The following is a 21,878-nucleotide window of genomic DNA, read 5'->3' on the forward strand; positions in this document are numbered from 1 at the left end:
CCGCTCCTCAAGGCACCAGTGAGAAGTTTCTCAGAAGCGTCAAAGTATTTTTCTTCTTGAAAAGCACTGTCATCTGGCCCTATAATGGAAAAACAAACATTTCTGAAGCCTCTATTAGCAGATATTACAGCAAGTTGTAACATATCAGCTACCTTTTACTAAAGAAAAAAGCTCCTGCTCTCATAAGGCTTCTTATAGACAGCACAGATGAGAAGTGCACGCAGCCCTGAAGGCTGTGAGCAGACTAGAAGCCAAAACTACAAATGGGATTGGATACAGAGCCACAACTCAAAAAAAGGCCAGCCCAAATTTTACAAACCAAAGCAAACAAACCACAGAGAACTACCAGGAGACTCTCAGTATAAATAGGCTGCAGAAGAGGAAGGCAGCTTCGAGTCCCTGCTTTTTCTGAGAACAATGCCAACATCTACCCGAGGGTTGCTCTTTCGATTCTGAGAGTGAATAGCTGCTTGTGCTTCATGAAACCACTTTTTCCTGTATGAATAGCTTATAAAGGTCAATGTAGCAGGACAAAACTGGCCAAGTCAGTTGAGTTTTTAGGCCTTTGTATGAGACAAACAGTTTGAATTAGTTCGTAAATAAACTTGCAATTGCACGCAAGAAATGAAGCGGCACATTTTGGACTTCTAAATTCATGGGATGCCTACACCAATACCAACTGGTCACGTCTGTAACCCTGTGATCCTTGTTAGATGTCGATGGATGCAAGTTGCTGGAGTGGCTGGTTGCCAGAGCGGCTGCACTTCTTTGATGTCACATTATGCAGATCGTGGTTTGGGGAAGCTCATCCTTCCTCCCAAGGCTTCTGCTGTTTCAGATCCTTGTTGGGCACCTATCTTTCCACCAGCCCCATCCAACACCCCCATGAAGGAGCAGCAGAGCACACAAACATTCCTGAGTCAGGGTTTAGAGGAAGCCCAGCATGACCTGCAGCAGATAGAGGCAGCTCTGCACCTTCCTGTCCATGACTTACAGAGAAATGCCATACTCACAAGAAAAGTCACCGTAATGGAAGCTGCAAACTCTGTCCCAACTTGAAGTATAGGCAAGTAGATGAATCCAGTGCTAGTGAGTAATCCACACATCACGGCTGCATGCATTTTCACGCATCTACAATTTATTAGACTTTTTTTTAAAAAAAAAAAAAAAAGCTAGAAAGAAACACGTTAGGAAAAAAGCTTTGAAGGAAGAATGCAAGAAATGGCTCTTCACACTGAAACACTAGACCAACACCTCATGCTAACTGAACGTATCAAAGTAACGAAGATGAAGACTGACCTCAAACAGATCACATGTAATGACTGCAGAAACCAAAATGACTTAACAGCAACAAGTGAAAGTTGCTTAAGATTACAGAAGCAGACTGCCCGTTTGGCCTGAAGAACAGAGAAAACTCACCCCGCTAAGTAGGTTCTGAAAGCAGATCTTGAACATAAATATTTAAGTCAATCTCTGCGCTAGGTTTTACAAACTGCTGTGTGCCAATGACTGAACTCAGAAGTGATACATCAATTTTTTTTTTAAGGCTCAAAATCAACCAAGTACTGAAAGAGTTGGTATATTTAGGAAACTTGTAACTAGACTTGAGACATTAGGAAGCGAGATGGCCTATCCTGGAATATTTGGATTTTAGATTTACCTTCTAAAATAAGGAAGCAAGGAAAGGGCTATGTAGTAAAGCAAAAACCTGAACTTACACCATGAAGAATTTGACAAGGGGTGAAAAAAAGGAAAAGCATTTTCTCTGGGTCCCAAACAGGCAGCGTTACCTGTTTCACCTGTAATCCAGCTCTCCATTTGCAGAACAGGGCTACCAGTAGCTAGATACCAGTTTAAGGCACTGCCATCAAACCCCAGCACCACGGGTGCACGGTGAGATTGCCGAGACTTCAAACATCAGCGCTCAGACACAGACACACCCAGAGCGTGGCAGGGAGCAGGGGCTGGGGCTGGTTCCAGTTCCAAGGGGCTCATCTCGCTGCAAGAGCTCTTGCACGCCATGAGGTTATCGCCCAGCCTCTTAAAATAGCCCGCAGGCTGCTTCACTACAGCACCACGTGCTCTGCCCACAGCTCCAAGGCCATCACATGCTCACGTGTCATCTGGAGCAAATGCATTCAGTGTCAGATGATGCGCAGCTTCAGGATCAATGGAGGAGAGGCTAGAGATGAGGCACAAGACAAAAAGAGCCCCACTGACCTCAAACAAGCACTGCGTGTGGCCTGCTGCTTAGCAGCATGCAGAAGTGGCTCGCCTCGTGGTGCACACACCACCTCTATTAAAACGAAAAGTATAACTAAGAAACAGGAAAATGCTCGTGCAGTTGTGTGCTAGCAGCTGGAGGTAGCAGGCTGAAGGGGAATTGGTGTTTTGAGGTTTCTGGCACGGGGCAGGATTTGACTCACCGTGATCAGAGCACGCACACAAAGAAGTGGCAAGGTGACTTAGAAATTCAAGAAGAACAACAAACAAGGGAGCGCTATCCCCTTCTGCTCAGAGGGGATTTATCAGAAATCTCAATTGCTTCCTGAATATACCGCGGGAAGTGCCAAAATAAAGAACAAAGGCTTACTGAATTTCTATGCAGCCCGTTGAAGCTTTCATTTATGATCGCCAAAAGGAAAACGGCAACCCCAAAGCATCGAGCAGAAGCAGAGCAGCCCCCAGAAATGAGAATTCAAGTTTCTGTTGGCTCCGAGTGAAGCCCTTTGTAACACTGCCATGGTAAAATCCGCTGAGAGCCGTGCGTGCACTCTGAGCTGCAGCTCCTCTGAAGATGTTTTTTCCTTTTCCATTCTCTGCTTACACCTCTGATTTCAGCAAGCACAAATGCTGCTAGCAAGAAGCCCAGGGAGCGCCCCCTCTCTTCCAGGCACCCACAGTAACGTGATCCAGGAGCAACCAGCACTTACGAAATTACAAAAGTCACCACTGCAGGGCTGGTCTGGCTGTCTCGGCAGCAGCAGGAGAGCTCAGCATCCTCGGGCAAGGAGCAGGGAAAAAAGCAGAAGCCGATTTGCTGCAGCAAAATGCAGCTTGAGGCCATCCAGCAGCAGCTGGGTCATCCCTGGGAGGGGTGGAGCAGACACCCCGGGGCCAGAAATGCAGCACAGGCCCAGGTGAATCATTCCTGTGCAGCCGTCTCATCAGGGCAAGGCCTGAGGCAGGGAATTGCTCTTCTTCCCGTCTCCCAGCCCAGTGCTTCCACACTGTCTCATGCTCATTTAGCGCGGGATTGATTCATTAAACTCTCACAGCAGCCCTACTCAAACAGCTGACCTGGAAGAACGCTCACTGGGGAAATGGGAAGATTGCTCTAAGTTTCAGGAGCTAAAGCAGCCCAACGCAGGGCCAGATTAGCACCCAAGCTAACATGTGGGAGGGAAACATTTCGTCTGGCAGGGGAAGACGATTCACTCGAGGCACTGGGAAATGTCACAGTTCAGCTACTTTCCAACAGGGAAGACTTGGCTACAACCTCCCCCAACCCAATCTTCCAGCATCGTGCTGATGTTCAGTAACGTTCCTCTAAAAAACTTCACACAGCCTATGGAGTTCAGAAGTTTGTAAAAACTTTTCCAAACATTAATAAATGATCGCCTCTTGCAGATCACAAACAACAAAAAACAAATCCACAGTGATTCTGCTTATTCACAGTAATGCCTGGGGGCACGAGCTGAAGGGAATTGAGAAAACCTGCCCAAGAAATTAGCTGCTGCAAGGATCGTCTGGCTCTGACTCACTGCCTGATGGGCTGGGGACCCCAGCTGGCAAGGAGAGCTAAAGGCATTACAGTGAGCAGACAGCCTCAGCACTATCTCAGTTCCTCCTTTCCACCTGAATTTTCTTATCACCACAGCCCAGCAATCTTCTAGTCTCATGCCATCGTCTTACCTATTACAGACGCCGTAACTTCAACATCCTCCCCAAAACACCACCTCTCCCACTCAAACCCTCACAGAACAGCCCTAAATCCAGCCTGCTGCTTGTATCATGTCCTACCCACCTCACCAACACCACCTGGACCCCGACCTGAAGGAGTTGCTGGCTTTCCTCAGCAGGCACTGAACAAAGCAGTCCCCTGGTCAACAGTACCCATGTGGGGGCATCTCGCTGCCACCACCTCCTGCAGCCAGGTGGCTGGATGGAAACCATGGGGCCAGGAAACCATTTGCCTGCAGGCTCTGAACCTTGGGACATCCCAATGAAGACTCGGACACAGCACCATGGGCTTCTACCAGCTGCAATTCAGTGACCGGTGTGGTTGCTTCAGCGTGAGTCCTTCTGTCTCTCTCACAGCAACACGCAGGGGCTGAAGCTGCTTCTCCTGGTGGAAAGGATTTCCACTACAGAAAAGCAAATATTACATAGTAGTACTTGACCAAGATGTTCTCCCAACAGTTCGTCTCAGGGACTATCGGCATTTAAAAGCTTTAAATGGATTTTGCAGCCTTCTCTAGCCACTTCTGTGATCCGTGCATCTTCAGCTTCTATAAAAACCCACAGAAATCATCAGCACGGTTCAGTTAGAGTGTGAAGAATCGCTTCCTTCCATTTGCTGCAACCTTGCCAATTGCTTGTTTTTTCCCCCCAAGTAACCCTTAGCTCCTGTGCAAGAAGTAGAAATTCCTTACTTTTTCTTGTAACGCTTGGTGTTAAATCTTCAAATGGCAGACTCCTTGCTTTCCTTTAAATACAACATTTCTCCTGGAAACTGTTATAAATACAACTCACCACACATGCCAGAACAGGTTTTTGTTGTTGAGGATACCCAACCATTGAAGTTAATCAATAGTTGAATTCATAGACAAATATTGCTAACAATCTGGTCCTAACAAGAGCAAGAACACCACCTCAGGGGGGTACCCAAATTTCACTGGCATAAATAGATGAGCCCCAAATTAGCTGTCCCACCAACAGATGAGAGTCAGCGAACAACTCCAGGTGCAGGATCAGCCAAATCAGGAAGTCTAAAGGAAACAATGCTGGAAATAGTTAGCAAAGCCTGAGGCTGCAAATGAATTGCTTTTGTTATTTGCATACTGCCTCCACATCTCAAATACTGCTCTGGTCCATCACAATATGGTGGAACAAGAAAGGGTACAGAGATGCAGCATGGTACACATACTGCAGTGTCACACAAAGTCGTGTATATTGTGGAGATCATCCATAAAGTAAGAACAGATCCGCTCCCAACAGCTGCAGCAGCTGAACAAACAACAGAAAGGTTGGGTTTTTGTTTCTCTTTGTTGTTTTTAAATAAAATGCATAGTTAAAAACATTGAACTCATTGCCATTGGATGCTGTGGAGGTCAACAAAGCTCAGAATAGCTTCAGAAAGACACACAAAAGCCACAGGAGGTCCATGGAGCTGTCAAAAATACAGGGTACAAGTAACATCCATGGCTCCTCCAGAAGCTCCTCAGCTACAGACTGTAAGTAGCTGGATAGATTTAACAGAGTCACGCTGTATTTTTGCCATTTCTCATACCTTTTCTCCAAAGCACCTCTTACAGACCACTATCTCACAGAGTTACAATCTACACAGACCTTTTATCTGAGTTTGTACACTCAATCTTGAAGTACTGCATCAAGGTTTGGTGCCCCCAGCACAAGAAAAATGTGGACCTGCTGGAGCAGGTGAAGAGGAGGGCCACTAAGGTGATCAGGGGCTGGAGCACCTCTCCTACAAAGACAGGCTGAGGGAGCTGGGGCTGTTCAGCCTGGAGAAGAGAAAGCTCTGGGGAGACCTCAATGTGGCCTTTCAATACTTAAAGGGGTCTTATAAAAAAGATGTAGAAGGACTCTTCACTAGATACTAGGTAGATAATGATACGACAGTGGGGAATGGTCTTAAACTAGGAGAGGGTAGATTTTGATTAGATATAAGGAAGAAATTCTCCACTCAGAGGGTGGTGACGCCCTGGCACAGGCTGCCCAGAGAAGCTGTGGCTGCCCCATCCCTGGAGGTGCTCAAGCCCAGGCTGGATGGGGCTGTGGGCAGCCTGGGCTGGTGGGAGGTGTCCCTGCCCATGGAGGCAGGTAACATCTAGACTGGCTACAAAAGAGGCAAAAGTTTTTCTGTGTCTAATCACACCCAAAAGCACAGCCTATGACTCAAAGATAAAACAAACCAAGAACTGCAATTTATCACCCATTTAAAGCCTACTGCAGCCAGTGCCTTACACTGACCAAATAAAAGCAAAGGCTTCTCCCTTGTGCCCAAGTGGGCAAATCGCAGAAGCAGGCTGAATCCACAGAGCTGCCCCCTGGGAGCTCTTCGTGTGCTGCTGGATTGCTCCGGGAGCAGCAGGAGGCAACTGCAGCAATTTTTAATCCAGACTAGGATTGCAGCAATGCAATGGCAAAGAAAGCACTGGCAGCAAGACTTCAAATCCTTAGCAAATGCAGGAACTAAGGGGCTATGAATAAGCTATTCAGTAGCACAGCTTCCACGTGCAGAGCCAGGTTTGTTCCGTGTGCCTGGCACAGTGATGCCAACGCTCACCTTCTGTGGAGGATCTCACTCACCTCTGCCTAAACCCAAATCTCACCCGAACAGTCACTGGGTATCCTCCTCTTTCCCAATCTAAAGCAAACGTTTGCAAACTGACAGCTTTCCAAAGTCCCACTGCTTCCTCTGATAGGAATGACAAGCGGCATCAGATGCTGCAAGTAGGAAGAACTGAAGTTACAGGATAATTTATTGGAGCACAATACGCACTGCTAGGCTGAAGTCTTTCCAAAGGGATGTTCCAGAAGCAGAGAGCAAAGATGCAGCTCCAACAAACTGGAACTGCTTCAGAGACTTCAGCAACACTATCTCAAAAAGCTGTTGGCTCAAGTGTTATCTTCATGGAAGACAACACCAAGAAGTTGCCTTGCATGCAGAAGAACACAGTTAAGTTCTTTCAGAGGACAGAAATCCTTTTAGAAATGTTGCAAGAAACAGAAAGCCAAGCTAACAACAACAAAAAAATCTAGGACCGTATTGGAGTTTTCCAACACATCCCAACTCGGAGTGAACAATCCCAAGTGAATACCCTGTTTAGTACCCTGAGTACCCTCTTGGAAGCAACACAGTGGGGTTTGGAAGGAAACATCCACCATTTAGACACATCTGACCCATCAAATAATGATTAAGACACACTTCAGCTCACTGACTCCAAAGGCAGGCCGCATCTGCTTGCATGGATCCCCTTGGAGAGGCTGTTTTAAAAAAAGCCAGGAAGGCAAGGGAGAAGGGTTTCATGCTGTGAGGGGAATGTCACTTCGTTAACTTGCAGGAATGGCACCTGAGGCAGCTTCTTCAGGACTACAGAGCCTCCATATTCTACTGAGGCAGAAGAAGTGTAGAAAGATGAAAAAGGACCTTAATACTAAGATCAGGATCATTTCAAACTAACCTCAGCGTACCTCACCTCAAGCACCACCAGTTTCCTGAAGGCAGGCACTGCCATGAAGGTGCCATGATTTCTCTCGGGTAGTTTTATCCGGAGAAACTGCGAGAACACCCCCGTAAGGAGACCTGCATTAACCGCTACCAAGAACAAACCCGAACTTCAAAGCCATCACAGACGGCAATGAGGTGAACATCAATCCTGCTTCAGGACTCTCAGTGGTGAAGCAAAACCACCAAGGCCCCATTTCAGGTGCAGAGCACAGCAGTACAACATCACTCCAACAGCTCCAGTCCCTCCAAAAGACACCCAGAGATGCCAGGCAGGCTTTACAGCAGATCAGCAGGCCATCCACAACCAAAGTATTTCTGTTACTTCACTGCAGTATGTATTTCACTTACTTTAACAAAAGTTTATGGCTGATTTGGGTCAATTTTGTCCTGCTGAAGCACTGCATTAACGACTGACGATGATACCACAGCTCCTCTGAAGGCCAACTTACGACCCCTGCACAGATGCTCCATCTTCAGGTGATGTGCACTACACAGGGGTGTGAAATCTTGTCATTAGTACACATGTGGCATCAAGGCTGGCAGCCCCATCGATGCTTTACAGTAATAATTTTTTTACTTTCTCTTGAGCTTTCTCAAAGCTCAAACGTTTGTGAGCTATTTCATGAAGTGCACTTGCCTTGTGCTTTACCTGATTAGCAGTGCTCTGTGCAGACCTTCCCCATTCTGCCCTCACCAGAAATGAGAACAAGAAAACGATGCTCGTCAGAATTCACCCTGGGGGAATGCAAACTCTGAAACACTTCAGCTCCCCTTGCTCTGTATCTACCCTATCTGTCAAAGTTTCTCTCAAAAATGTACCAGAAACAGTCCCCAAAAGGAAAAAAACCCGCAATTTTAATCAGCCTAAGACTTTTTATTTTTCTTCTTCTCTTTAAACCAACCTATCTGCATGCCAAGGGAAAACTAAGCTTGTCAGAGATTCCCAGAGGACTCCACCTGCAGAGGACAGAGCAGAGCATTTCCCAAAGTCCCTAAATGTTCAGATGCTAACACCAAAAGAGGGAGCCCCTACGAGAAGGTGACAGTCCAACTCCATCACCAGGACACACCAGCTGGATGCAGAACTGAGGAGCCAGGGAATGGAAGAATGACAAAGCCATGACTGTGCCTCGTCTCATTTTAGGAAACTGATTTTCAGATGTCTGCTGTCTCCCTCTCTGTCCCCAGAGGGACGAACATCCCACGCACCACAGGTCACCCTCTGGAAGGGTTTCTTTTGTTGCCTGTAAAAGGCAGGCTCTGTCTGGGTTCAGGAATAGAGTCAGACTTGTTTTTTTCCACCTAGAAGCGATCTGCATATCCACTGTGCAACTGAACATTTCCCTCGAGGTCTCTGTCCCCATTCAGAACCGAGGACAAGGCAGGTCAAAGGATGGATCAGGAAGCCTTAAAATGCCCTGACTGGCAAATTCATTTCGCAGCCCATCCCTGCCATTCAGGATGCCCTCCTAAAATACTTAATGTCTTTGAGGATCCAGCACTACGGGGGAGCGTTGCAGGACATCCACGCTATGATTTTGCCTGCAAACTACGACTCCAGCTGTATCCAGCACCAGGCTGAGGCCACCTCCTGCAGCCAACACAGGGAAGAGCACCCGACAGCTCGCCAGCCAAAACCAGGACAGGTTCCTACAGCAAACCAAGCAGTGGCACGTTATCACAGCACACATGCACAGTGGGGCCAATAAAGTTGTTACGCCAAAACCAAAAAGCTCTCCTCAGCCTTTTCAAAGCCTTAGTAGCATTCACAGCTACAATAATTTGAGGGCAGTCTGGCACAAGTTACTTTATGGTCCTGAAATGTTTTTAAAAACCAGTCTGTGTCACTGTAAGTTACAGTGCTCTTTCTCACTCCTGTCTCAGATGGTGCTTTCCCAAGATCTGAGGGTTTTGGACTGCTCTAAGGGAACACCTACATTTTCTTCTTCGCTTGCTGACAGCAGCTATAAATAAAATTACAATCACTCACTTAATTGAGAGTGACATACTGACATCTGAAAGCAGGGTACTTCTCCCAGCAAGCAGCATTACCAAGAATTAAAAGATAAGCCATCTTCACAAGCAAGCACAGGCAGGAAAGAAGTCAGCAAGCTGACAGGCCTCTTCCAAACTGCAGAGCCCTCTAAGCCAAGTAATTAACTCAGGCCATAAATAACACCCAGATGTGGTCAATTTAACTATCAGCAGTTTACAATATCAAAGCCAGCTAATTACAACAACTTTGTATCGTAACAATGAAGGATTGCTCGCTCCGTTCCTCTGCCAAGTCTCACGAAGGCTTCGGCTGTGTTTGTACACCCGAGCTACCTTCCGCGAGACGTCCGTGTGACACGGGAACCAGCCTGAGGAAAAAGGGGGGGTATTACCCCATCCCTGCACACTCAAAACGCTTTAACACACACAAGGAACCTGAAGAAGTGACAGCAAACAAACTGCACGGCGATTTCTGCTTTTACACCGCACACGGTCATCAGTTCAGGGAGCATTTCCACTCCGTGCAGCTACTAAGCACACAGAACCTGCAAGAAAAATATATGTTTCAATGCATTTTGCATGGAGACCCAGTTAGTTTAACAGGGGTAGGAGCATTTGTGGCTGCTGGTTTAAATAAAGCTGCTCCTAGGCACTGCCTGCCAACAGGCTTTAAGCATTAGGGGCTGTCTTTTTTCCCTAAACCTCATTCTTATTCATCACTTGAGCAAACAAGCAAGAGTGTCGGGGGGTAGGGGGCTGATCAATTCCCCCTCAAATCAACCTCAACGAGAGGCTGCACTACCTGTAGGTGGAGGTGGCCTCCCTGCTGCTCACCCACTGCCCCTACAAACACTGGTGCTGGCACCCAGCGAGGAGAAAATAGCCTCATGGCTAAATAGTCCTGATGGGAGAAAATAGCCTCAGTCACCAGAGACCGGCAGGGAAGCAGCAAACCCTTAACAGCCACCGTGGCAGCTTGTGTAGAAATACAGCAAGGGGTGCTCCTGCTCAGAACTCATTAGAAACGCACACAAAACAGGCTAAACACAACTAAAGGCAGTAAGAATAATGCTCAGGCAGTAGCTGCTTGCAGCCAGTTACAGGGAAAGCCAGACACCGAGCTGGTGGAAGCCCACCTGGCCCTGCCTCCCTTACAGGATTACCAAAACTGATTGCTTTCATTTGAAGGTTAGAGCAGGATTTCAGACCCCATCCAGACAACTGCTGAAGCACACAGCCTTAACAACACGGCCCTAATTCCTCCTCTATTTTTTTTCTTTTTTCCCCTCCAATCGAACCATGCTCGCTACCCCAGCAGCGTGGGCTTGGGGGAAGCAGGACTGTGCGCTGCGGGCAGTGTGGTTGTTTCCTCTTTCAGGGGGTGGGAGGGAACGGGCTGGATTCCTGTGCTGGAGCAGGGAACAAACCCATTTGTTTCCTAACTGGGACCCAAAAGCGACTCTAGTTAATTGTTTCTGGATGCTACGCACAAAGGAAGCCAAAAAATTAAGGGATTTTTCTCGGGTGGTGGTTCCCCCCTCGACTTCAGCGACAGCTTACAGGGAAAGAAGGCTCTGCTAGATGTTTCACCTGCTGGATATAAGCCTTCATCTTTAGCCCAGCCCTTCAGGAAACACAGCTCACTCTGAAAACACAACTGGCCCAATTTCCCAGATGCAAAGCCTATCACTGGGGTGAAGAGGCCTTAGGAAACCATTTAGAGCACCCCAAAGAAGGATTTTCCCCCTTCTTTTTTAATCCACCAGCACTCAGAGTCTGTATTAATGCTTGGCCCACAAGATGGCACTGACAGAAAGAAGTCTCGCTCTCTTCTCCCCTCTCCCAGAGCAGGCTGCAGCACCGGCCCTGGGTGGATTCAGAGAAGAGACTGCCACCTGCTGAAACACCCCATCGCCCTCCCACAAACCTGGCCTTCCCTCTGGACCTGCCGTCGACACACCACTTGCTCCATCTGACAGGTGAGGCGATGGACTGGGGCAGCATGCCTGAAAACACGGTATTTTCAGTAACAGCAGTCTGAGGTTACCACCACTCCAGTTTTCTCTACCACCGAGAATTTTTCAGTATTTCCCGGAAGATGCAAAGACCTGGAAAAAGCTGGCAACATAAAAAAAAGGCACGTTTCCCACACTGGGCAGGCTCACTGTTCCAGCTCTCAGTAGCACTGACATCTGATGAAACACCTCCATCCAGGTAGCTGCAGCGGAACAGAGAGTTCAAGCTGGGACACGCAGGAGTTAGAGAGTTATCCTGGTGTTCAGCTGAACTCAGTAACGTCAGATTAATTCCCCCCAAGGAAACGCAAAAATCACCATATTCTAAACAGGTCTTCTCCTTTAAATTAGAGGAAGTGAGTGAGGTGCTTTTCTCCTCTCAGCAAGACAATAATGCAAAAATCAGGCTTGCAAAGCCTCGTCTCCAGAGCAGACTGCACAGCACCTTTCCCACACATACCAAGAGATCTGCATGCAAGCAGAAGTCAGGAGTAGTTGCTAAGCTGAAAGCATTTAAGAAATCACAGCAAATCACAGACCATCTAAATTAGATATTGCATCATATCCACACAGCAGCAACCTAGAACACCTCCTAAGTCAGAAATAAAAATCAAAAGAGGATTCTGCTGAAATCAGTAAACAAAAGCTAAAGCCACGGCCTGTTTCTGTGGACTCTCTTCTGGATAGCTCTAACCTCAGGTCGTCTTCAAAGCCCCTGTTCTGCCAGAGCTGTTCTTCAGCCTAGGGGAGGCTGAGGGGAGGCCTCATGGCGGCCTGCAGCTCCCTCACGAGGGGAGCGGAGGGGCAGGCGCTGAGCTCTGCTCTCTGGGGACAGCGACAGGACCTGAGGGAACGGCATGGAGCTGGGACAGGGGAGGGTCAGGCTGGGGGTTAGGGAAAGGGTCTGCACCCAGAGGGGGGTCGGGCACCGGGACAGGCTGCCAAGGACAGTGGTCATGGCACCGAGCCTGCCGGAGTTCAAGAAGCCTTTGGACAACGCTCTCAGACACGTGGTCTGATTTTTGGGTGGTCCTGTGTGGAGCCAGAGTTGGACTCGATGATCCTTGTAGGTCCCTTGCAACTCAGGAGATTCTGTGTGTCACACACAGGCCTGGGAAATTCAGCTGACACCTAACAACAAGGTAACTGCATTCAGCACACCCAGCTGTGGTTGTACAACCTCAGCTTTACCTCCATTTCTGCTTACAGGACACCCATCAGTTACATTTCTTACAAGTCCTCAAAAATACGTGAAGAAGGTGGCAAGGCCTCTGGAGCACAACTTCACAAGTCACCTGTAAAAGCCACGACAGCAACCAGCACGACCACAGCCATTCCCTGGAAAGGGGCAGGGAAAGAATAAGAGGCAGCGAGGCTCTGACACGTGCACAGAGCTGCCCCCCCGGAGCACGCTTCACAGCCTGGCACTCACCTCGCAGCAGCTGCACAGGGCCAGGCAGAGAAGTTCAGAAAGCAAGCAGAGCCCTTCCCCGCCGAGCTTCCCAGCAGAGAGCTGGAGGGCAGGGGAGGGCGAAGGAAAGCAGACAGCCCGAACCCCTCTGACAAGGCAGGAGAAGAGCACGAGGCAGCAAGCGTTCTCTTTTCTTTCTCCACAGGGTCTCTGAAGCTCTGCCCAAAGCCTCCTCCCCTCCAGCTCTCTGGTTTCCCTGGATTTCCTAGCTCCCACACTTCCCCTCACATGATCAGCTCCTCTTCTACCAAAAAAGCACGGCCACCCTTTAGTGAAAGCCGTGGGCTATATTTGAGCGTACGACTGCAGCGCTGAGATCTGCTGTGCGCTCTGCATTACAGCGCAACACGCTTTTTTTCCTTTTAATTGCAGGACGAGGTTTTATTCAGACCTCAGGACTAAAACCAGCCCCACAAACGAAGCGGTTGCACTGAGGACTCTCCCAAAGCACAGGGCAATTCACCCAGGCAGTGGCACAGCGTGCCCTCAGCAGATATATCCCAGGCGAGAGGCAGAGCAGAGAGGAGCAGCACATCTCTGCAGCTCTCCCTGTGTGCACTGAAGCGTCCTGGAGCGGGTCTGCCCTGCCACACACCCCTCACGTGTGGCCCATGCAGTGAGGGTGGACAGATCGACGTCTGCAGCAGGCTCACATTCGTGCTCCAGGGGTTATGTCAGCATGCAGTGCACAATAATTTGCAGATATACAAACATTTAAGGTCTAGCTCAAAACTTCTGAACAGATTTTTACTCAAGGAACATTCAATACAGACCCTAAGTAGCCAAAAAAAATGCTAGTACATTCCCCAACCATTTTTGGTGACAGTACTCCGTAGGGAGGCACACACCTGTCATGCACTTTTGTAATTTTTGTGAGAGCTTGGGTTTTTTTTCCCCCACTTTTCAAAATGTCGATGTTTAAATCGGTATCAGCTGCTTCTGAACATGTACTTCAAAGAAAATCATTCCTCCTATTTAATAAAAACCACTGAAATCAGTGGTTTGCCAGCCATAGTACAACATAACACTGAGTGCTGCAACAGCTCAGGCAGAACCCCAAAAAAAATTCCCCTGGGAAGAGCAGGAAGGTTAAAGGGAGCAGGGTGAGAACCTGAAATGCTGTCGGGCACACTCACGTGTGAGGCTGTGTCTTACACACTAAAGCTGTGCCAGCTTCTGGCACTACCAATCCTCCCTGCCCCACACCGTGTGGCTCTGCCTCTGCGTCACCTCACCACACAGAGCGCCATGCGAACAGCACACAGATTTGGTTTGACCTTAAAAAAAAAAAAAAAAAAGTATTCTTAATAAAAAAAATAATAACTTTTCCACCATGTTATTGTAGGACACCTCTAACAAAGTAATATTCAAAGCCTTCTCCTCAATGGGAACACAAAGAATTGGTGAACCTGTGAATCGCCGCTCCAGGCGTCCTCTGTGCACAAGAATCCTTCGGATCACACAGGAGCCACTCTGTAAAAATGTGTGTAAACAGCCACGTAACAGCACCCTCCTGTCTTCAAAAGGATCCAAGATGTGCTAACAGAACGCCAGTAACACAAGTCAGGCTGTACTTGACTTATTTATGATGAGCAAAACAGACTAAGAAAATCAAGAAGGAACTGCATGAAACAGTCATGTGCAGAACTGTAATACCAGTACAGGAGGAAGAGGACAGAAATCGGGAAGGGGGGGGGAAGGCAGTAGGCACATCTTGAACAAAAGAAGTGTAAATTCTTTGTATAATCCCTCTCTTACCAAAAATCTAGCCAAGATCTCAGTCTCCAAATAAAAGCTTTCCAGTGTTTAACTGGAAGTAAATAGCAGTAACTTTAAAACATCAAAATGCTGGAAAATATTTACGACAAAGCAGCAGAAAGGCGTTCAGCTAAGACATCTGGTAGCACACCTCCCGTGCTAGAAAGACCTTCTTTCTACTGGAATAAAACCAAGGAGCAGAGCTAAAGAAAATATTTCTCTGACAAGGCAAGATGAGAGTCTGAACAAGTGCCAGAAGGGTAGGTGTGTGATTGAATTTCTATAATATCATTGTAATACTGGCCTGAAGCTCTTCTGCACGAGAACCCTCGCCGCTCCTGATTCACTGGCAGACGTCAGCTAAGCCCATTCATGTTAGCAGCTTTGTTCAACCTAAATCTTTGTTCAATCTGCACCTTGTACAAATGGATCTCCAAACGCCAACGTGCACAGTACCTTCCCACAGCCACACAGGACTGCAGCTGTAACAGGCTACGGAAATACAGAAGGCTCGGGGAGAAAAGTAACATCGCCTAACAGATGAGCTGCCATGGCTGGGTGGGAAGAGAAAGACAGGCAAACCTGCTCCCAAACGATCACCTGGTCTAGCAGAACATTGGCAGCCCTCACAAACTTTTCCCCAGGGCCACAGCTGCGTTTCGGGCACATTTGTATATCTTGATAGAATTCATAACCCTTGAGACTTCATTTCCCACATTTGCATATGGTGTTCTGAACCTTAAGGGAAAATCCTTCGAGATTTACAAGAGACCAGGCTTGCTTTGTTTCTCCTTTAATAGATTTACTAGAGAAATAAAATCCCGATTTTGGCCTTGCTGTCTCTGTAGTAAGGTGACCAACCTGAATGACAGAGGCACAGGTATGGAGAAGACTCAACTCCTTGGCTCACCTATCTTTCTCCATGAGCCAGTTGCCATCTTTCCCATCAGCATAACAAATACAAAATATTTTGGAGCTCACGCCACACTTGCAGTTAAGCGGGCAATAATCATTTTCCTTTGATGAAAGCCAGCAGAAACATGTTGCAAGATGGGACTCCGGAAATTTGAGGAAGTAGGACTTGGTGGTGTTCACAGGATACATCAGCTATTCGCTCCTTTAAACAAGGGACAGCAACATGTAGCTTTGTTCTTCTATTAACCTACGCTTAACTGTTCCCCAAACAAACCTCTCTGCTGCTGAACTAGACAAAGATTTCTCTAATGGCCTGTTTTTGGCCCCACAAGCTGTTAAGCAGCTCTGATCAAAGAAAGAGGAAAGTACATCTATCCAGGAAGCTGAGGCTCCTTTGAAAAAGGAACAAACCCAGAGTAATGACACAGGTACAAGACAATCATTACAGAGAGACATATTAGGGCTCCAACAGGAACAAATGCTCTGTGACCGTCACCTTGTCATTTCTGTCTCCTGCCAGACTTCTGTGGAAGATGCTGCGTGTCTGCAGCGAGTCCCACACCAATTACATGGATCTACTGATATTCCTCCAGAGCAGAGTCCACCACGCACAACCATCATGCTGCAAGCCTTTTCCCCGAACCCATTTAGCCAAGCAGGCCTTTCTTCCTTTAAAGGCAACATAGCTAAGTGTTTTTTTCACCCAAAGATAAAACTGTGTGGGAAAACGACCCTTAAAACAGGGCTGGGAAGAGCAGCATATAGCTACTGTACCTCCCGGAGGAAGCCGCGCAGTAAGTTGTGAACTTGCAACGCGGGCAGCTGCTCCACAGTCTGTTCCCTCGACGTAGACATTTGTCGTATGCAACCGAGCTTCGAAGCTTTAAACTGCTCCACACTCCAATTATTCTAAGCAAACATTAACAGTTTCCAGAAGGGGAAAAAAAAAAAAAAAAAGCAATATGGAGTTCCATATTCAGGCCCTAGCTGAGATCTCAGGAACATTTTTTCACGAACAGGTCTCAGTTTTTAATCCATGCATGAGAAATCTTTATTTAAAAAAAAAAAAAAAAGTATTAAAAGACAATACTTGCAGAACAATCTTCTGAATATTTATTGAAACTATTTCTGCTTTACCAACACAGATTTCAACTTACAAATTATTACTGCAAGCTCCAGATTAAGCATTCATTTTGCTCTGAACGCTTAAACATCAAGTACTGCAGGGGCAAAAAAGGAGCCATTGGTTCCCTTTGAGGAACAGGGGTCCTCATTAGCATCTGAGCTATCCTTTCTGGATATGCGATTTAACTGCTCAGACTTACTGAGCAGAGGAAGAAGATGGTAACTTTCAGACACCTGAACATTCCCAGGCCAAGAACATTTCTCACCTCTGTTCCTTATCTTTATGGTAGGAAGGCAGCTGCCATCACATCCTCCATAAATCGACATCACAGAGAAAAACATTAAAAAAAAAAAAAAAACCAACTACTGCAGCGCTGCTCTCCATCAACCACGGCCCTTCATCAAGTTCCATAAACGTGCCATAACAGAGGCTCCAAAGCCAGAGCCACACAGACTAAGAAGCAAGGAGCTCTGGCACAGCTTTGTCAAACTACAGTTCTACTACACCCTTGACTACTTCAGATCTAGGAACTGGAAGTGCTTGTGCAAGGCTGACCCTTGGCTAAGCAACCCAGTGCTGTCTTTGTACCACACTCCAAAAATCCTACAGAAAATCACCCAACCTGGCCACATATAACTCAACACCAGTCTCAAGTAGAGCCATGCAAAGCTCCACAAGGAACACGTAGGAAAATCACATTCACAAGGTCGAATTTCCCAGCACCATTCCAGAGCTCCCTCTGACACCTGCACTGTTCATATGTCTCTTCTGTTTCAATGATCACAATCACTGGTTTATCAATCATTTATACTCACCATTAACTCTTCAGTGGTGAATCTGCCCTCTGAGATAATATGCCCCTGAAAAAAAAATCCCTCTTGCTGTTTCCAGAGATGCTCTTCACTCAATGCAAAAACCAAAGGCAACCTTCAAAGCGAGCAACCAGCCTCTTCTAAAGCCTGACCACCAGCGAGGCAGCGTTACAGACACTGCACAGAGAAGCTATGGCACCTCCCCAGTTCCCACAGCGAGCGAGGCAGAGATCCACGAGGGCTGACTCACACCTTGTTAAAGGAGGCAGGAAAAAGAGCCCAGGCTCAGCGGTCCTGCCAGATACCCACTTGTTGAGTCCAGGCTGCCATTCCTCTCATCTTTGGCCACAGCTAGGGGGCTGGACAAATTAATGAGAAAACAACAGGGAACAGCCAACCTGGGAGCACAACCAGAGTTCGTAAGGCTCGCACAGAAGGCTCCATACGCCCAGGCATTTGTGCCCCTTCCTGCCAGCCTCTCACCTCTCCTGGTAGCTTGGGAACGATTCCTGCTCCGACACGCTGAGCTGGAAGGCAGAAGAAAGGAGTTTCCGGCAATCTGGCTGAGAAGCCCCTGAGGCCACGTCAACAATTTGGTTATGCCCAAACAATATTCAGGTTCCGAGAGGAAGACCAAAATTATCTTTTTTTTTTTAAATCTTTTTTTTTTCACCTTCTCAGCACAAGAGCTGACAAAAGCTCACCGCAGCTACAAAAGACCGAGCTGCAACACTGCCTGCTCCCAGCCTGGTACCACTGAAATGACTCCAAGCTTGGTGAGAGACCTGCCTGAGGGGATGAGCGAAGAGAGATGGATATCCGTGGTGGTTTTCTCCCACCTTTGGCTCTCACGTTTGCAATACTGCATTTATTTCTGAAGGGAGACTCCATGTGTCTCCCTCACCGCCTCACACACATCCACTACTTGAACCTTAGATCGGCTCCCACACGTGAAAGCTCAAAATATGACTTAGCAGAGGTGTTAAAAAATAAAAATTTAAATTTAAAAAAAAACAGCAGCTGTGAGGCAAACCAGAAGGCTTAAGACAACGCAAAGCTGGCTCCTGGGGAGCCAACCCTGGGGGGGTTTTATTTGCCTCACATTTTATTTGCCCTCTCGATTTTAGAAGATTTTTTATTTTTTTAGGGGGCATCAAGCCTTATTTCACAGGGAACGGGATAAAATTAAAATAAAAAAGGCATGTTTCAGATCTTCCCCCGTGCCAACAGCCGTTCCCCCCCCCCCCCGGGGCGCCTCCATCTTGTGGCGGGGCGGCCCCGTCCCCCCGTCCCCCCGCACTCACCTCCAGGCGGAGGGCGGCAGCGCAGCCCCGCAGGAACTCGCGGATGTTGCTCAGGCACTCGGCCTCCGTGCGCGGCTCCGGGAACACCTGCAAGGCAAGAGGCGGCCGTGCTCAGCGCGGGGTCCTCCCCTCCATCCCTTTTACTATCCTTTTTTTTTTCTTTTTTTTTTTTTTTTAATCCCCCCCGGCTCGCCCCTCACCTCCCCTCCCCTCCGCGGGCGGCGGCGGCGGCGGCTGGGCAGGGCTCGACCCGGGAAGTAAACAGGGAGCGCAGGAAATGGCGGGCGGGGCAGGAGCCCGCCCCCACACGGGGCGGGATGAAGGGAAGGGAAAGGGGGAGGCTGTGGGCACGCTAGCTGCTTGTTAAAATTAGGGATTAAAAACCCAGCCCGCGGCCGGTTGGCTTCACCCGGCGTGGCTCCGGAGGTTCTGTGAGGAAACGCCGCGTCCCAGCCCACTGAAGGCGCCTGAGGAAGGGGAGAGCCCTGAGGGGACTCAGCCAGGAGGTGTCCCCTGCAAGGTGCCCACAGGAGCCAGATACACGCTGCACACACTCATCGCCACTCAAATGCTGTGTGTGTAAGCATCGTCTCACCCCCACAAAAAATAAATAAATCACCATTGAGTTCTTACGAAGCACTTTACCACAGAAAGCACTGCTCAAACCATGAGGTAACCAGACTCGGAGCCCTGGACGCGAAGCTCTGCTTGAGCAGCAAAGCCAAGAGCAAAAGTGCACTGGAAGACATTGGAGGCAAAGGTGGCTCTGCCAGCCATCGCATCCTTTGCCTACACAGCACAGAATCAGAATCACAGAATCACAGAATTTCTACGTTGGAAGAGACCTCAAGATCATCGAGTCCAACCTCTGACCTAACGCTAGCAGTCCCCACTAAACCATATCCCTAAGCTCTACATCTAAACATCTTTTAAAGACTTCCAGGGATGGTGACTCCACCACTTCCCTGGGCAGCCTGTTCCAGTGTCTAACAACCCTTTCAGTAAAGAAGTTCTTCCTAACATCCAGCCTAAAACTCCCCTGGCGCAACTTTAGCCCATTCCCCCTCGTCCTGTCACCAGGCATGTGGGAGAACAGGCCAACCCCCACCTCGCTACAGCCTCCTTTAAGGTATCTGTAAAGAGCAATAAGGTCGCTGGAAAGGAAGTTTTGTTACACGCACACCCGTGTCAAGGCAACACAAACTCACACATAATCCGTCGTCTCCAGATGATGGGCATCCAGAGTGCCTGAAACTTAGCACAAGGCTGCCTCCAAATACTGCATCAAGCCAGAACCAAGGTAGGGCCTTCCTGCAGAGCTAGTAGAGCATCACAGATATTTCTGACCCTGTGGTACCACAAGCATTGACAACACAACAGCATGACAGGCTGAACCTGGAACAAAGGTATGTAAAACACAAGTCGCTCTCACTTTCTAAACACAAAATTCAGATTAATTTCAAATGAATGCCTCTATTTCATCATACAAGGAATTGCTATCAATATCAACTGAATTACAGAATCACAGAATTGTCTGTGTTGGAAGAGACCGCAAGATCATTGAGTCCAACCTCTGACCTAACACTAACAAGTCCTCCACTAAACCATATCACTAAGTTCAACATCTAAACGTCTTTTAAAGACCTCCAGGGATGGTGACTCCACCACTTCCCTGGGCAGCCCATTCCAATGCCTCACAACCCTCTCAGTAAAGAAGTTCTTCCTAATATCCAACCTAAAACACCCTTGATGCAACTTTAGCCCGTTCCCCCTCATCCTGTCACCAGGCACAGGAAGAAGTCTCCTTTTCTCAAGCAAGCACACACACACACCAAGCTCCTCCAATTGTTTGGTACTATGATATACTGCTGTGGGTTAGGAATAACCATAACCCTTTCATTATAAAAAACGTAAAGGGAGTGCCAAAGAAGTCTGACGTGAGTACAACAGCCTAAATGGGAATCACAGTAAGTTTGGAAAAGATACAAACAGAAACAGAACCCCCTTGGAAATATGATGAGCTTCATCCCCCTTGCATTGTTTTTGCCAGTTTTGTGTTTATTGTCTGCTACATGTTTTGATTGCTCCAATTAATTTACTTCTTAATTTTCTTAGGCAATCTCACGCTTAGCTAATGATCCCAACACCCGCTGTTAGAAATGTTTCTGGAGAATTCTGTCAGTAACTCCTGGCTTATGCTTCTGGCATGCTCCTGCCTCATATTGCTGTCTAACATGGGACACACAATAATTACAGAGTTGCAATCTGTAACTTTTTTCTTATACTGATTGCAAAATATCTGGTTTTGATCTCCCTTTACAGGTCATACTGCCTCATCCCTTTTTTAGCACCCACTATTTCTTGGTTGCTTCTACTTCATCAAAGCCTCTTCATCCTTAAGCTTAAAATTACTCATGATCTCCAAGCAAGAATAACCTCTAACAAGAAATCACTTGAAATCTAGATTTCTCTTAAAAGAAACAAGCTTCTTGCTTCATAATGTAGTCAGGTGTCTCAACTTAACACTCCTTATTCCCAAAGTGCTGAATAAGTTAAGCACCAAATTCAGTAATGGCGAGAAACCCAGATATGTGAATGACTATCTCAGAAGAGACTGCACATACCCACATACCTCATAGAAGATTTCACAGTACCAGGGAATAGGTCAAAAAAAAAAAAAAAAAAAAAAGGATTAGGAAGGACACCTGATTTAGAGGGCAAAAACTTCTGATTAAAGAAACAATAAGAAAAAAAAAAAAAAAAAGGCCAAACATGCCAGATATGTCTGTGAAATCTCAGTCCAACCAGAACTCAAATGCATGTTTGCAGCTAAAAATCATCTTCCCTCAAAAAGAATAGAATAAGTTATGGTAAATCTTTTTAAAATAATTTGTTTTCTCTGTCAAAACAAGGGAGGGTAATGGACTTGAGCAGTACGGGGGGGTGACACAAGCAGGCTACATCTTCTCAGCTCCGTGGGTACAGTGGCATTTTTATCCAACGGGAGA

At 47.4% G+C, this 21,878-nt stretch overlaps 1 protein-coding gene across 3 annotated transcripts in view; it reads right to left on the reverse strand.

The window, feature by feature from the left end:
- Positions 1–21,878, reverse strand: part of ARHGEF7 (Rho guanine nucleotide exchange factor 7) — a 108,921-nt gene that overhangs the window by 77,883 nt on the left and 9,160 nt on the right. For 2 of the 3 annotated variants that reach the window (XM_082774365.1, XM_082774364.1), the window contains exon 2: positions 18,871–18,957. In XM_082774365.1, coding sequence (XP_082630491.1) covers positions 18,871–18,957 — 87 coding nt within the window. Of the gene's footprint in view, positions 1–18,870; positions 18,958–19,070; positions 19,094–21,878 lie in introns of those variants that run through there. The other variant, XM_082774367.1, reaches the window with a different exon arrangement.

Source organism: Aythya marila, assembly GCF_965140915.1.
Source record: "Aythya marila genome assembly, chromosome: 1".
Lineage (NCBI taxonomy): Eukaryota > Metazoa > Chordata > Aves > Anseriformes > Anatidae > Aythya > Aythya marila.